The sequence below is a fragment of the Trachymyrmex septentrionalis genome, unplaced genomic scaffold (genome assembly GCF_001594115.1).
Source record: "Trachymyrmex septentrionalis isolate Tsep2-gDNA-1 unplaced genomic scaffold, Tsep1.0 scaffold184, whole genome shotgun sequence".
Taxonomy (NCBI): Eukaryota; Metazoa; Arthropoda; class Insecta; order Hymenoptera; family Formicidae; genus Trachymyrmex; species Trachymyrmex septentrionalis.
Genome location: NW_017305011.1, coordinates 15,159 through 30,446, shown reverse-complemented (window position 1 = coordinate 30,446; position 15,288 = coordinate 15,159). Strand labels below are relative to the sequence as shown.

Below are 15,288 nucleotides of genomic sequence, written 5' to 3'. Positions count from 1 at the left end.
TCGATAATTGTTGATTTGCCTGGGGCAGAGGTGCCATAATGTTTGTCCAACCACTGTTTTGCCTCAACGGTGTTTTTTCCCATCAAAAAGCAGTGTTTAATGAGCACACGAAATTCCTTTTTTTCCATTGTTATGAAAATAACCAAATTAGCGTCACTAAAGCTTCAATAACTCACACAATAATGATCCGAATGACATATACATTTGACAGTACGCCTAAAAGGGTCTGTTCTTTCGAACCACTATGTACTTTTTGTGTTAGTGGCGCTCTCTATGTGTCAGACCGGGGACTTATTGACCGATGTGTTATGTGGAAAGCAATAAAGTTATATATATATATATATAGTCACAAATTGTTCAAAATTTATTCTCGCGATTTTAATAAAAAGATACGATATTTATTTGTAATTTTTATAATGCGATTTAACAATAGAATGACACAAGCACAATTTTAATATTTTAATAGCATAAGACAAGTAGCCGAACGTACTATCTTTTACTATTTATACTTAGCATCTTTTCTCTCTCTCTCTCTCTCTCTCTCTCTCTCTCTCTCTTTCTCCCGTTGTATTCCCTCATTATCTCTCACGTTTTGTGACTTTTCTTGCACACACACGCAAAGATTTATGATTTTTATTCTACCGGATTAATGAGCCCAAATCGAACATTCAATGTTGGCATGATGACATCGTTAGACGTCATAATGACGTCAACACGCGTAGTGTAACATGAAATCATCAAAGAATGAGCGAAGGATGAACGTAGGAAAAGATAATAAAAAGGTAATAGATTAATTTCATACTCCTACAGGATATATACTTCAAATGTACATATATTTCAACAATGCTTTTTATAAAATAGAATTAATGTTAACTTATTTATTTTTTTAATACTTATATGATATATTTGTAAATTTATGTTTCTTTCACGTGAAGTCCCCAGTCTCACTGCATCAACATAATTTAACTTCTCTCCTATTTACATTCAATATGTATTGTCATAACGTCGTTCACCAGAATCTCCAAATATCTTTTACATTCCTCTACTTTATCGATTGCTTGCATAAATATAGCATCTGCAATCCCTGAAACATACAATGATAAGATTTACAATAGCACAAATTAATAGTTCTCATCTGCACATACAGCATTTATTGCATGCAAAATAATAAGAACTTGATCACATGCAGAGCACCGCTGCGAATAAGAGCACAAAATTTCATAAATGCTAATATCTATTCCTTGATTGTCATATCGAGTCTAACGCGAAGTCATAACGCGCTATGTCAATGACTGTGATCATTAATATAAGTACTTACATTATTTCTAACAATTGATGTTCCCGAGCAACGCGGACATTAATTTGCAGCAAATCAGGTGCGTTCCGAGTGATGTTAATAAACGCTTGATTTATTCGTTGCACAGTGATTGACAATGCTCCGATTCTATTAATTAAAATCGAAGCTTTTGCATGTATTAAGCCCACAGTATCCGAGAGGTTATGTAAGTATTCCATCGTTCACAAGACTAACCGACAGACTAGCCGACTGATAGAGTTTGATTTTTACAAAAGACTTGAAGCGACTGAAATCTCTCTTCGAGTCTAGTAAGAGTACGAAGAAAAATCATTGACGTCTAGAATTTAGGGGATGTAGAATAGATACGTAACAAAATCTGTGTGTAACAAAAAAAAGATTAAACTACCTTACCAAGTCTAATGTTTTCATATCCGCTCGCCTCTCGTTTTTTTTGCTATCAATAAAACCGGACAACGAAGAATATATTTCTTTTTTTTTCTTTTGAGAAATTCCAAATTACATGACATGAACAAAAAATGTGACACCTATGAAAAGAATCACCTTCCGCATTATTATTGTAGAATACATATCGAACGCTTTATTTAGTATACTACTAAACAGCTATCATTATCGATATATTCTTAATTACAGGGAAAAGGGAAAGAAATTAAAGTGTATTCAAAAAAATTTTGTATTTTATTTTTTATACATTTTTTTCGGACGCTTCGACCACCAGTTTAAAATACATTCTGTAACCTACAATTCTTAATATGTTTTCCTCATCGCACAATATTAGTAATATCCAGATTACGTAAAGAATCTATACCTTCATAATCAGTATCCAGACTCTCAATGATCAAGTTGTCGCTACCGAGTATATCAGCCAGCCATTTGCGTTTTTAAATCTTTTGTCGTATTCAAGAGCTCTATTGTCGTCATTTTCTTCCGCACCAATTACAGCCAATGTAATCAGGCTTTTCTCCATGCTGTACGGAATTATTCCGTCTTTCCAATGCAATCCATGGTGATAAGCATTCAATCAGGAAGTGCAATACTTTTCGGATTTTATCAAGAAATTCCAATATAACATAGGACATGTAAAATTGTAATGAGAGAATGGCTCCGTTTCTCAACACCATCGCTTCCTTCACGATAAATTTATTTTCCAACGATAAATCCTTGTACGTAGACTGCTGGAAAAGTTTCTGCAATCTAGTACTTCCAGTGGCGCCAACGTTTTGCTACTATCATATCCGTAAAATTAGACGTTTTTAACCTATAATTCAATTGACAATTTGTACCCAAGTCAATTAGTTTTGTTTGCATAGTATTTTAAAAAAAGTTATTTTGTAAGAAAATGAAAATATCGCATGAAAATTTTCGGGCAATGATTTTTTACAATTACAAATGTAATCTAACTCCGAAACAATGCATCGATCGACTTCATTTGGCTTTTGGGGATGAAGCACCATCCAATAGGACTGTTTATAATTGGTTTGCCGAATTCCAGCGTGGACGTACCTTTCTTAGTGATGAAGATCGTCCATCCACGTCTGTTGTTGCCACTAATGTTGATGCTGTGCGTGAAATGATTGAGCGAGACCGGCATATAACATACCGCGAGATTCAGGCATCCTTAGGCATTGACATGAAAGCAATACATACGATTTTGCATGATCACTTGAGCGAAACTTTGCAGTCGTTGGATCCCACACAATTTGACCGAAGCTCAAAAACAGGCTCGTGTTAAATGGAGCAAAGAAATGCTCAAGAAATTCAACCGAGGTCGGTCATATTTGGTCTACAATATCGTTACTGGGGACGAAACATGGATCTATTCGTATGAGCCCGAAAGTAAACAACAATTCACTGTTTGGGTATTTTAAAATGAACCGAAACCAACAAAAGTTGTTCATTCAGCACGCAGTGCTGCCAAGCAAATGATTGCTTGTTTTTTCGATTATACCGGACATGTGACAACCATGGCTTTAGAGGATCGAAGGACTGTAAATACTGATTGGTATACAACAATTTGTTTGCCAGAAGTCATAAATGAATTGCGTAGAACAAACCGAAATCGTCGCATCATCCTTCATCATGACAACGCCAGCTGTCACACAGCACATCAAACCATTGATTTTTTATCCAATAATAATTGATGACTCATTGTCCGTATTCACCTGATTTATCACCTAATGACTTCTTTTTGTTCCCAAACATTAAAACTAAGATGTGTGGTGAGCGATTTGAGTCGCCTGAAACATTTCGTACACTGATTTCTGAGGTTACAGCCTTAGAGTGGAAAAAATGCTTCGAAAATTGGTTCGAGCGAATGCAAAAATGTATCGATCTTAAAGGCGAATACTTCGAAAAACAATAAAGCCGAATTTTATATAATTTTTTTCATATTATTTGCAGAAACTTTTCCAGCAGCCTACATATAAACAATCAAATTATGCGTGTATTAAAAAAACGTATGTTTTCCTTATGCCATAGTATTCAACGATATTTCAAAGAGATTTCGATTCCAGAGGTGACACACATATCCTTTTGTTATCGAATATTATCACATTTATTGAATGTAAGTAGACAAAAAAATAAAGACTTACTTACAATATTATTACATTAAAAATTTTTTAAATTAATGTTTTTAAAAATACGTAAGCTACAATGTAATTTTTCATTATTAAATACAAAAACTGTTATATCATGACATCTCTTAATAAAGCCTGAGTTTCTTTGACTGTAATCCGAAGAATTTGTTACGCTTATATTTTAACATTAATAAAGTTCACATTAAATATACTATGGACATGATGTATGTTCAAATCATAATAAGAAATGTAATTCTAAATGTATGTGTAAGCAGAAAATACTAAAACAAATCTAAGTTATCATAAAAGAATATATTTCATGTGTACCTATAATATTAAAAACGTTATGAATTCTTTTTAAAGATATAAGTGACTATCATTATTGGTCAACCTAAATTTTTAGAAGTAATTACTTTATTTCTTCGAACGCTCTTGCACAGACTGTTTTCACTGATGTAATATCAAATCATTATTTAATAACGATAATCATTTATTGTTATGATAGAATTAAAATCAAATTACTAGAAATATATATTCTATCTCATTATTGTGATCAATCGTAATATTTCTACAGATAGAATAGTAAATTCGTGACATTTGCAGTTTTTAAATTTATTACATATAAATTTGTACATTATTAACTTAGTTCTTTTTTTTCATCTTTTATTTTACAATACATTTATCGTATAATATTTAATTATTTTTAATTACAGGAAATATTAATTTTATTTATAAATGATTTTTGTTTCTGTAAAATGATTATAAGTAAAACTTTAATAAGAGACAACACACACACACGCGCGCGCGTATATGTGCGTGCGTGCATGTGTGTTATAAACCGCGTATGAAAAATTTCTTTCATTGGATAAATAAATTTTAATTCTATCAGTTAAGTAAAAGATATTCCATATTCGATCAAAACTGATTTTGCCTAAATATTTCGGGGAGAATTTATATACATAAGTACATAGACAATTTTGTAAACTGCGCAATAAAATCCTTCTCAATTTTGAATCGCAATCATAGATGGAACTACAGTAGTATTACAAAGTTATGTATTATAATTAAGTGTTTATACATGTTCCTTTGAAAACCGATATTCACTCACTAATTGCTAGTCAAATGGATGTTTACTCATTATATATAATAGTTATTGCCGACAACTATTGCTGAAGTCGATATGTTAGATCTATGCGAAACTGCAAAATTGTATATCTATGTATTCAAGAAAGTAATCTCACCGCAAAATATGTGTGACACGTCGATTTTCGTAGAAAAAAATTTTATATTACACTTACGCAAAATTGTATCTAACATGGTCTTCGCTACATCTGCCATATATCGACGTCTGACCGAGAAGAACATATAATTTTATCTGTTAAATTATTAATCAAAAAATGCTTTACTATTATGACATTATTGCTCACTATCACATGATGACAGTATTAGCGACCTACAATCAAACATTTATGACAATTATCAAACATATATCAAAATATCATTGAACGTCTATCGAATCACTGTCAAAAACATCTTTCGAATCACTGACCTGGTTTCCACCGAGGGTTTAATCCGAATCGGAATGTAAGAACCAACTACAGTCGATATTCGTCGGTTACAGTCGAACGACAGGGAAATGCTTGACTGTAGTTGGTTGGTTCTTACATTTTAATCCTGATTAAACTCTCGGTGGAAACTAGGTCACTGTCAAACATCTATCGAACCGTTAAGGAATGTCTATCAAACACTTTTAATCCTAACTATACGCACTGAGATCCCAGAAACCTAAACCTCAACCTCAACTTCAATTTGCCAAATTGAGATCTTTCCGTATTTCTAAACTTTTCTTTTTCTTTGAACAGTCATCAAACGGTTCAATCGTACGTTGAAGATCGAAATGAGGAAACAGTATTTGTCTATTTGTCATATAATGCAGCATTTTTGATATTATTTAAAATGCAAACTATTTATTCATAGTCTACGAGGGGGGACCCATAAGTTCCGGGAATTACGCTGTGGTGGGGAGGGAGAGTGGGGGAACCTATTGTTTGACCACATGTCCGTTAGTGTCACGCCACCTGCGTCAGTGTGCGAAGTTGTGTCGCTGTGAGTGCATCGGTTCGCCTGTGAGATTTTTTTTAGTAAAACAACTTTTTACATTTCGGCGAAAACTGGTTCTTCCATCATGACAACGCGCCGGCCCACACCGCCCTTTCCGTGAAGCAATTTTTGACCAAAAACGCCATGACACCAATTGTCCACCCCCCATACTCACCGGATCTAGCCCCCTGTGACTTCTTTTTGTTCCCCAAATTCAAAAGGAATATGAAAGGAAAGCGTTTTGCCACTGTGGAGGAGGTGAAACAAAAATCGCTGGAAGGCTTAAAGGACATCCCGATGAGTGAATTTAAAAACTGTTTTGAACAATGGAAGAATCGTTTGGAGAAGTGTGTTGTGGTCAATGGCGAATACTTTGAAGGTGATTAAAATTTGGTGTTAAAATATTGAGAAATAAAGAAGTTATGACGAAATTCCCGTTTTTTTTGGGTCCCCCTTCGTATAATAGAATCTTTTATCACAAATTTTTGTGAAGAAGCATCAAATTTATCGATAACACAGCTTTTAGCGTAAAAAATGATTTCAATTATTTTAATTCTCCACTCATACTGTTTACATATTGACAGTTCAAAGTATACGTAATCCATGCAATGTACCAGATCGAACATATTTGGAGACACTGGTAGTGTCTTGGCGCTAAGCTACGCGACACTGCCGTGACTACTTTACACGAGTCGGCGAGTTACGCCAGATCGAGATTATCGGATTTCAATAAGGGCTAAACCGATCAAGTTTTAAGTGTGCTCAATCAATTGCCACCGCTCGGGATATACCATACTTATCAGTTGCAGATATATTTAATGTGCTCCTTTCTGAGGTGAATTGTGATCTCACAAGTCGCGACAGATTCTTGATCTACACAAAGTGGCCGAGACTGTTGTTTTGTGACGGGTGGCTGGTGTCACCTTGTACGGAAGGCTCGCTCACTAAGGCGGCGTGTAATGACAATTCTCTTTGTTGTAATATGTTAGATTTATTATAGATAGGAATAACGATTTCCTCGAAGCGGGCAGTAGGCGATGCTCATAACAATAGTAGCGATGATGGATTTCGTTCGGTAGATGCGTGTACAGCTATTTCACACTTGGTACGACTTGGAGTGATTTCTCACAACCGTTCGACAGAATGCGAGCAATAACAAGATCGGCAAACCTTGGCGGAAACTCTGGTTATTCTCACGCACTTAATGTTCTCGCGTATACCGGTCACGGTAAGTGACAGAACACCGATAATACGCGACGACAATTTGATAGGTTCGCACTTAATTCGAGAAGATGCGTTGAGAATGAGTATCGATTGTATGTGATCTTTATCGATCGGAATCGGGTAGCGAACTGAATATTCGCACGTGGAACGTGTGCGCGAGAGTTCGCTTTTCGAGAGTTGCGCATGGGGGGGGGGGGGGGGGGGGTCGCGTGCCGTCTTGAGACAAACAGCGTGATTCTAACAATAATTCCGGAACAGCTGTCATTGTGTGGATTTTGCATGTATAGCATATTGACATATTTCTCCTTCTTGTCACCGATGAGCCGCAGAGGATGGATTTGTCCATTTTCAATGCCATATACATATGTTGATCGACACCGCATTCAAACGTAAATTACGAAATGTCCTATAATGTCATTGAAAACTCGATGTTTGTGAAATTTAGCCCTTTTGTGTTATGTAGATATGAAGATTTCCGATCCGCATGTCTTTCGGCTGGTATAGAACGGTGACCATCGACCAGGCAAAACACGCATTGTCCATGGATGGCACGTTAATTATTGCTCTTTTCGGCATAATTTTTTGCGAGAGTTCAATGTGACATCTCGCGCGCATGAGATTTAATTTATTTACGTTGACAGTCAAATTTAATATATGTAATAGCCCACCCGCTATCGCGTTCCTAGAACTCTTCGAGCGATGCCATGCTTGACGATGTATCGCTTGTACTACTCGCGCAAATCGATATATTTCAATGTTTTTCGTATTTAATGTCTATTTAGTGCTCTTAATGTCACGTTTGTTATTCGTCGCAAATTCACCGATGAACGCAGTGTTCACTTTCACACAATAGTTTCTTTCTACAGCGTCTTGCACTCGTTCGAGCATTACATTGCTGATGTCTTCCAAAAACCGTCGTTGCTCGATGTGATTATTTATCAGCGCCCGTCAGTATACGGCTTTTAAACGCTGTTTCGATCTCGCACCATATCCAGTACTCATATGCATGAATCGTCCACGCACCAAATCCTTCAAACTCTCGAGCCTTATGATACGTGCGACCATTGACTGTTTATTAACAATCGATAATCGCTTTAATACGATGAAATCATCGCATCGCGATGTTCCCACGTGACATATTTTTTTTTGGTGTTCAGCTGAGCAGCTTACTCTATCAAATCACGCTCCATGTTGTCACGTTATCTGATTGACTAATGATGCAATGCGCCTAGATCTTTACATTTTATATCAATATTCACATTATTTGACAAACGGCCAGCCACCAGGCTACGCTGGCGTCGCGAGACGACTCATAGAATGATGTCACTCTAAATCTAACAAAGCTTTCGTACATCTACGCTTGTAAAATTGCAAACGTTGCATTTTGTTGGATCACATTACATTGATGATGATGTCATAGCTCGAATATGTCGTGACACGTCGTAACATGTTGAATGTCCTTGAAAAAATTGTTTAATATGCTAAATTTAATAAAGCTATAATACATCGATGAAATTGCAAACGTTGCATTCTTGTTATATCAAATTATATTGATGATGTCATCGGACATGTGATATGTTAAATGTTTTGTACGTGAGAAGAAAAAGAGAAATAGGGAAAGATGGCAACGCATTGAGAGAAAGATGATAAGTATACGAGATAGCGCATACGTTGTGGCTATGGCGGCAGCGCTGTTCAATACCCTAAAACAATGCATATAAAAATGGCATTTGATAACCGGATGTTTTATATACAAAGGCAACTACCTCCGAAAACTGAAGACACCGATCTTTTTGTGGCGGCACTTTTGACTTGACTTGTTTTTATGCAACGGTCGCCTGTAGATAAATCCCGGGCAGCCTCGCTACAGCGAAGGATGCTTCTCTACGTCAGTCTTGTCCACGCGTGCGAGACGGTATGGTTTTTTGTATTATAAGACTTGTTTTCTGTCCTTTAAGTAGTAAACATTTTAGAATTTAAAATGGGATAAGTATATGTTCGATAGTTGAAAATGAGAAAAAAAGTTCTAGTGCAGTTTAGTGCAGTGGTGATGGAGGAGGAAGAGGAGAAGGATGACGACGAGAATGCTCTCGCTAAGGAGGTCGAGGATGAAAACGCTCTCGCCGAGGAGGCTGAAAAAAACACCTCCATGGATGTCGAGCTAATAATGTCATCCCAAATGAAAGAGGGGAAAATTGAGTAGATACCCCGTGCCCAGTCCCATGACACGAACGCCACCTGATTACTATATCTACGGATTCAATCCGCCTCAGTACTATTACTTTCGAGTTGTCCTACAACACCCATTTTTCATTGTCAGACATCACTTTATACAGGAAATCGTTTTTTTTTAAACACGAAAGCAAAGATCCAGCCGTATCGTAGCGTTTCTTTTTGTTGTCTGCATTAAGCACATATGGAACTGAACGATACGCTTTTTGAATTAGTCCTAGCTCTTTTAATCATACCGAAACAGTTTGTTGTATTATTTTAAGAGCTTATGCGAGTTCTGATTGCGTCTGTAACGAATTTTCAACTAATTGCTTTTCTAATTCTTGGTCTTCAAATTTTTTCGGTTATCCAGAACGAACTTCATCTGACAAATCAAAATTTCCTTTACGAAATTGTGCAAATTATTTTTTGCAGGTGCTATATGAAACCGCATCTTCTCCAAAGATCAAGCATATCAAATTTGTTATTACTTTTGTTCAAATTTATTGCTTTGGCGGTGGTTTTTTTATTTCAAACGCAAACAATATGCAGTGACGGAAATATTTTTTCTGAAACGACATTTTGTTACGCAAAAACTTCATTTACTCTTTAAAGTTATGTTAGCTGTATAATCGCGTATTAATGTTTTAAGGTTAGTGCTTCGATATCTCAAACAGGGCCGGAAACGTAGCAATTTATATTAATGTTATGATTGATTTTAGAGGAGGACCGAGAATTATAATTTGTACACCTAATATATACATTGTAAAAATGATGCCCATACATCCTTAAACTTTGTATACAATTTTGTTAATATTGAATCCTAAATATATAATATATCAATTAATTATTAATTATTAATTTATTCTAATAACTTAATTTGCTCTTTTATTTTTGTCGTTTCTGTTGATAGATTATTTTTAAGTTTTGTGTCACTGACGATGGTCCTAAATACGGGCTGAAGTAAGTTGCAACAGCAAATCGAATATGATTTATACACATTTAAAACTTTTTATATTTTCGAACATGAAGTGTTGTACTGCGTACTTTTATTCACCTAACTTTTATGAATATGTTATAATATTGTGTCTTGGATCGTAGGATACTAAGGATAAGAAACAATTACAACAAAAAATTTCGAAAATAAAGCTTATCGAAGAGATACTACGTAATGAAGGCGAAGTAAATATATAAAAATTCTGAAACAACCTTTATCATTTACTTAATATATTTACAGTAATTTTTTTTTTAGAACAACAATAATTTCAATAATGTAGGACAAACATTCAAACAACAGTTATATAATATGATTATGATAGAACAAGAAACTTTACGAAATTTGAACAAGGAACAAGAAAAGATAAAAGAATACATTATACAGTACGAGAATAAAGCGCAACAATGGAATACTATTATATCGTAAGTAATATTTCATGCATATATTATATATATATATATATGTTCATCATATACTTGATTTTCAAATATATTTTACAGCTTAAGCATAGCGTATGTGATATAAATGGTTTTCAAATATTATACAGCTTAAGCATAGCGTGTGTGATATAAATCTTTAAATATAATTATATAAATATATGCAAACAGAATTAATATTTATTTATTTAAATAAATGAATAAATAAATAAATGAATAAATAAATAAACGAATAAATAAATTATTCATTTATTTATTTATTCATTTATTTATTTATTTATTTTTTTATTTTTTTATTTACTTATTATTCGTATATCAAGAGACACGATATGTATAATAGTATCTCATGCCAAGTGAACGCATAGCTCGAGAAACGAGCACGAGATCATACCGTGTCTTTATATGAGTCGCTGATTTGCAAACAAATCGTATCTCAATTATGTCTGAATCGATCAAGTTTTTGGGTTCAATCGATAGCTACGAAATAAAAAACTAGTTATAAAAGAATATGTATACAATTATTTTAAGAAGGGGCTCGTAATTTTTGTAGAAAAAATTTCTACTTCAAAAATAAATAATAATTTCAGAAGCAAAACTAGAGGAGGGTTCTAATTCATTGTATGTAGTGCGTATACGTATGTGCGTGCGTGCTGCGTGTGAGGAGGGAGAAGTGCACACAGAAGCTGGATTCGAGAGAGGAACAGTGCGTCACCGAGGTCCGTGTTAGACGGGGAAGGGATTGTTTGTTCCTTCTCTTTCCCTCACACCCGTTGCGTTCTCTTTTTAACCTCTCTTGTTGTTCTCTCTCTTCCATCCGTTGTAGGATACAGTTGTCTCTGTTCCACCCGTTGCGGTCTTATTGCGATTATCATTCGCGCTCTCTCTTCTTCCCATTATATTTTCTGCGAAGTTCTCTTTTCTTCTTTCGCATGCAATTTTATTAAATAGATATGGTATCTGTTTTATGATTTTTTAAATGATACTTGACAATGATTTTAATTTAGCAATTAATAATTTTTTTTACTACTACAAATAGCCGAGCGTTCCTAATTATCAAATCATTATTAAAATTATTATTGATGCTATCGAACATTTATTGAACTATACTCAATGCACATTAATACTTACAGCATTTAATTTTGGATTTTTTGACGGATGTAACACCTTGAAGAGGACTGAAAAAAACAACCGAAACGTCGAAATTGTATATATAGAGGAAGAATAAAGAAGAATTGTTAACGCACAATTATAACAACTGTGTATTAGCTCTTAGTTGCTTGATTTTATTGTAATTTTGTTTTTAATATTGAGAGTTCAATAAATTTATACTATTGTTGTATTAATGTTATATTAGTGCAATAAATTGGAATGTTACAAGTAATAAACATAATTGTTATCGGTAACATATCGATTAATTGTAATTTTCCACTCATAAATTTAATATGTAATATAATAAGTTATATTCTTATACAGGGTGATTAAAAAAAAACGTTTGTCTTTAATGTGTCACATTCCTGATTTAATTCTAAGATGATTTTTCTTTTAGAAAATTTTGTCTGAAGCTTAATTTTCAAATTACAAGAAGAAATAGTTAGTGTACGGACCGTGTAGAGAAGACGGGCAGGAGCAGCGTAGTTAGACGCGAGCGCTTTACGAGCGGGACTACTGATTGGACGCATTCACATGTTTTCATAAAAACACGTTTCTTCTTACTACTTCTTACTTCAAGTTTTCCTCTCTACTACACTATCTCTTTGTCTTTCACATACTTTAAATATGATAATTTCGTTAAATTATAAATTAGAGTGATAAAATTAAAATAAACCCTTTTGAATATCGGATTGTTTTTTAATTACATTGATAAAATTGTTAGAGAAATGTAAAGAGCGAAATTAGATAATAATTACGTGCAATAAGCACGTAATTAAAACTGTTATTAACACACAAATCAAACAATTATTTCAGTATGTCAAATTTGAAGAACGTTTCTTATAATTTGATGTACCAAAAAAGTTTTTGTTAATTAATTATATGTCAATAGACGTTACAATACTTGTAGCACGCAATTTATTGTCCAATTTCTCACTTTTACAAAAATTTCTCTAAGAATTTTATGTGCGCTATTCACAAAAGAAGAATTTTACATTAAAAGAAAGTATCCAATCCAATGGTGCAACATCCCAGTCGGGATCAGGCCTGCCTCTCGTACGTATGCTTGTAGTGCGCACACAGAGACATACGGGACCTACAATTTAACGCCGGTTCCGAACGGCAGGTCTGTTGGCAATAAATACTCTTGGTGGTTTTCCAAACTACCATAGAGAAAGAGCGCGTGAAAAATTCTTGAATCTGCCTGGGATCAAACTCGGGACCTCTGGCATAGCAGTTTCGTGCGCTACCTACTACGCCACGCTTGTGCAAAAGAAAGTATCACATTTCCAAAAATATTAGCGGAAACTTAAAAATAAGATTATTTTTTGGAAGACTACATTATTGCAAGACTTTTAATAACGATAACATAAAGAATGCTTATAGATTATCCCGGTATATATACCTTCTATAGAATATAAAGAATAATAATACGGAATGTATCATGTATTATTATCTTTTATATTTCCTGGAAGGTATATATATCTCTTTATCTTATAATCCTATTAAATCTTTTTTATTAATTCTTTATTATTTTATTTTTGGTGTATTCTTTTATATTAAATGATTTCCTCTTCTTACTTCTATTCTTGAAAATTATTGTGTAGAATTTTTTATTTTTTTATCATATTGTTGTATAACGAAGCGGAACCATTCAGCAGCTATGTTATTTAATTCTTTCTTAATTAAAGTTAAATGTAATTCCAAAATAATTTCTAAAAAATATATTAGGTTAATTAAAAAGTCATCGCGTATTTTTTAGCTCAAAGTTGTATATACAATATCTTCGTCAATAATGAATGAAATTCAAATTTAAAAAAAGGGTTTTAAAGCTTGAAATCTCTACTTTTAAAAGCTTATCACATTTTTTAAGTTTATATGAGTTTGATAATTTTTACATACCAAAAACTACGAGCTGAAAAAGACGAAAAATTTTCTTCTCACTTTGTGGATTTGTAACGTGTCCAAAACGAATTTGAGAAAATTTTCGATTACCTATCGTGAAAGCTTGATACTTTCCCTACAAAATCGTTTTTTTTTAAATATTCCTACGACTTTTGATTACTGAGTTATCGCGGATTAAATAAAAGAATTATTTTGACTTTAATTGCTCATAACTCCATTAAAAATTGTCGTATCGTATAATTTAAAAAAGAGATTTTTAAAGCTGAAACTTTACTCTATCAAGATATATTTATATTGTTGGTAAGAAAGTAATTGCGGTTTTTACCGATAGATGTCTTTTAAAAAAACGCAATGACTTTTTACTTAACCTAATATATTTTTAATACATTTTTAATAAAAAATATAATTTAAAAAATAACAAAAATAGATAATATATCTCAATAAATTGAAAATACAAAAAGTATTTAAGAAGGGCTACGAGCCAATGAACAATTTTCAATATATGTTTATTGTAACAAACGTTTCGATCTCTTTATCGGGTCATCCTCAGTGTTATTAATTTAAAATTCTATATAAATTGCTAATCATAATTGCGCAAAAACAAGTCATTGGACGCATATTTAGAAATTTGTGTAACATGTTCTTTCTTTAATTGTTATTTTTTGTACAATGTATATTTTTGTTATATAATTTGAGGAATAATAAACAATGTAGATAGATTACAAACTCCATTAATCTAACAGCAATTAATATAACAATTAGTAATTAATTGATGAATAATTGATAATTATACTTACTTAATATTCTTATGTTATATTAAATTATTAAATATGTTGATAAATAATTATATAGGATAAAGAATGTGCATATCTACCTCAAATGCAATATATATAAGTCCAGTAGTTAAAATGCAGCAATGTTTTACAATGAGTAACATAGTTAATACAGCAATATGCGATTTTTTGTGAAACATTACTTATAAGCGAAAAATTAGACGTTAATATTACATGTGTGTCACTAGTGAACTCCCGATATTATATGACAAGTAAGACCTGTAATGTGTATCCTATTTTGGTGGAGAGTTCGTTTGGTCCTAACCTCCGCGTTTTTTTCCTTTAACAAACAGGTCTTTGAGACTCCAATGGGCTCACCATTGTCGCCTGTGATGGCGGATATAGTGATGCAGAATTTGGAAGAAATTGCGATTCAAAAATTACCTACACAATTATTTATTTTATTTTTGGTTTGTCGACGACATAATATTAGCGGCTCCTACCAATAGCATCGATCAGGTTTTAAAAATTTTTAATTCTTTATATACTAGACTACAATTTATTGTGGAGATCTATGGGTTGGATGGAAGGTTAAATTTTC

At 33.3% G+C, this 15,288-nt stretch overlaps 1 protein-coding gene across 3 annotated transcripts in view; it reads left to right on the top strand.

Moving 5' to 3' along the window:
• Positions 1-12,069, top strand: part of LOC108746641 (intraflagellar transport protein 81 homolog) — a 227,054-nt gene extending 214,985 nt beyond the window's left edge. For 2 of the 3 annotated variants that reach the window (XM_018483543.1, XM_018483540.1), the window contains 3 exons: positions 10,528-10,608; positions 10,679-10,845; positions 11,991-12,069. In XM_018483543.1, coding sequence (XP_018339045.1) covers positions 10,528-10,608; positions 10,679-10,845; positions 11,991-11,997 — 255 coding nt within the window. In that variant the 3' untranslated portion in view covers positions 11,998-12,069. Of the gene's footprint in view, positions 1-10,527; positions 10,609-10,678; positions 10,850-11,990 lie in introns of those variants that run through there. The other variant, XM_018483541.1, reaches the window with a different exon arrangement.
• Positions 12,070-15,288: the final 3,219 nt, after the last annotated feature.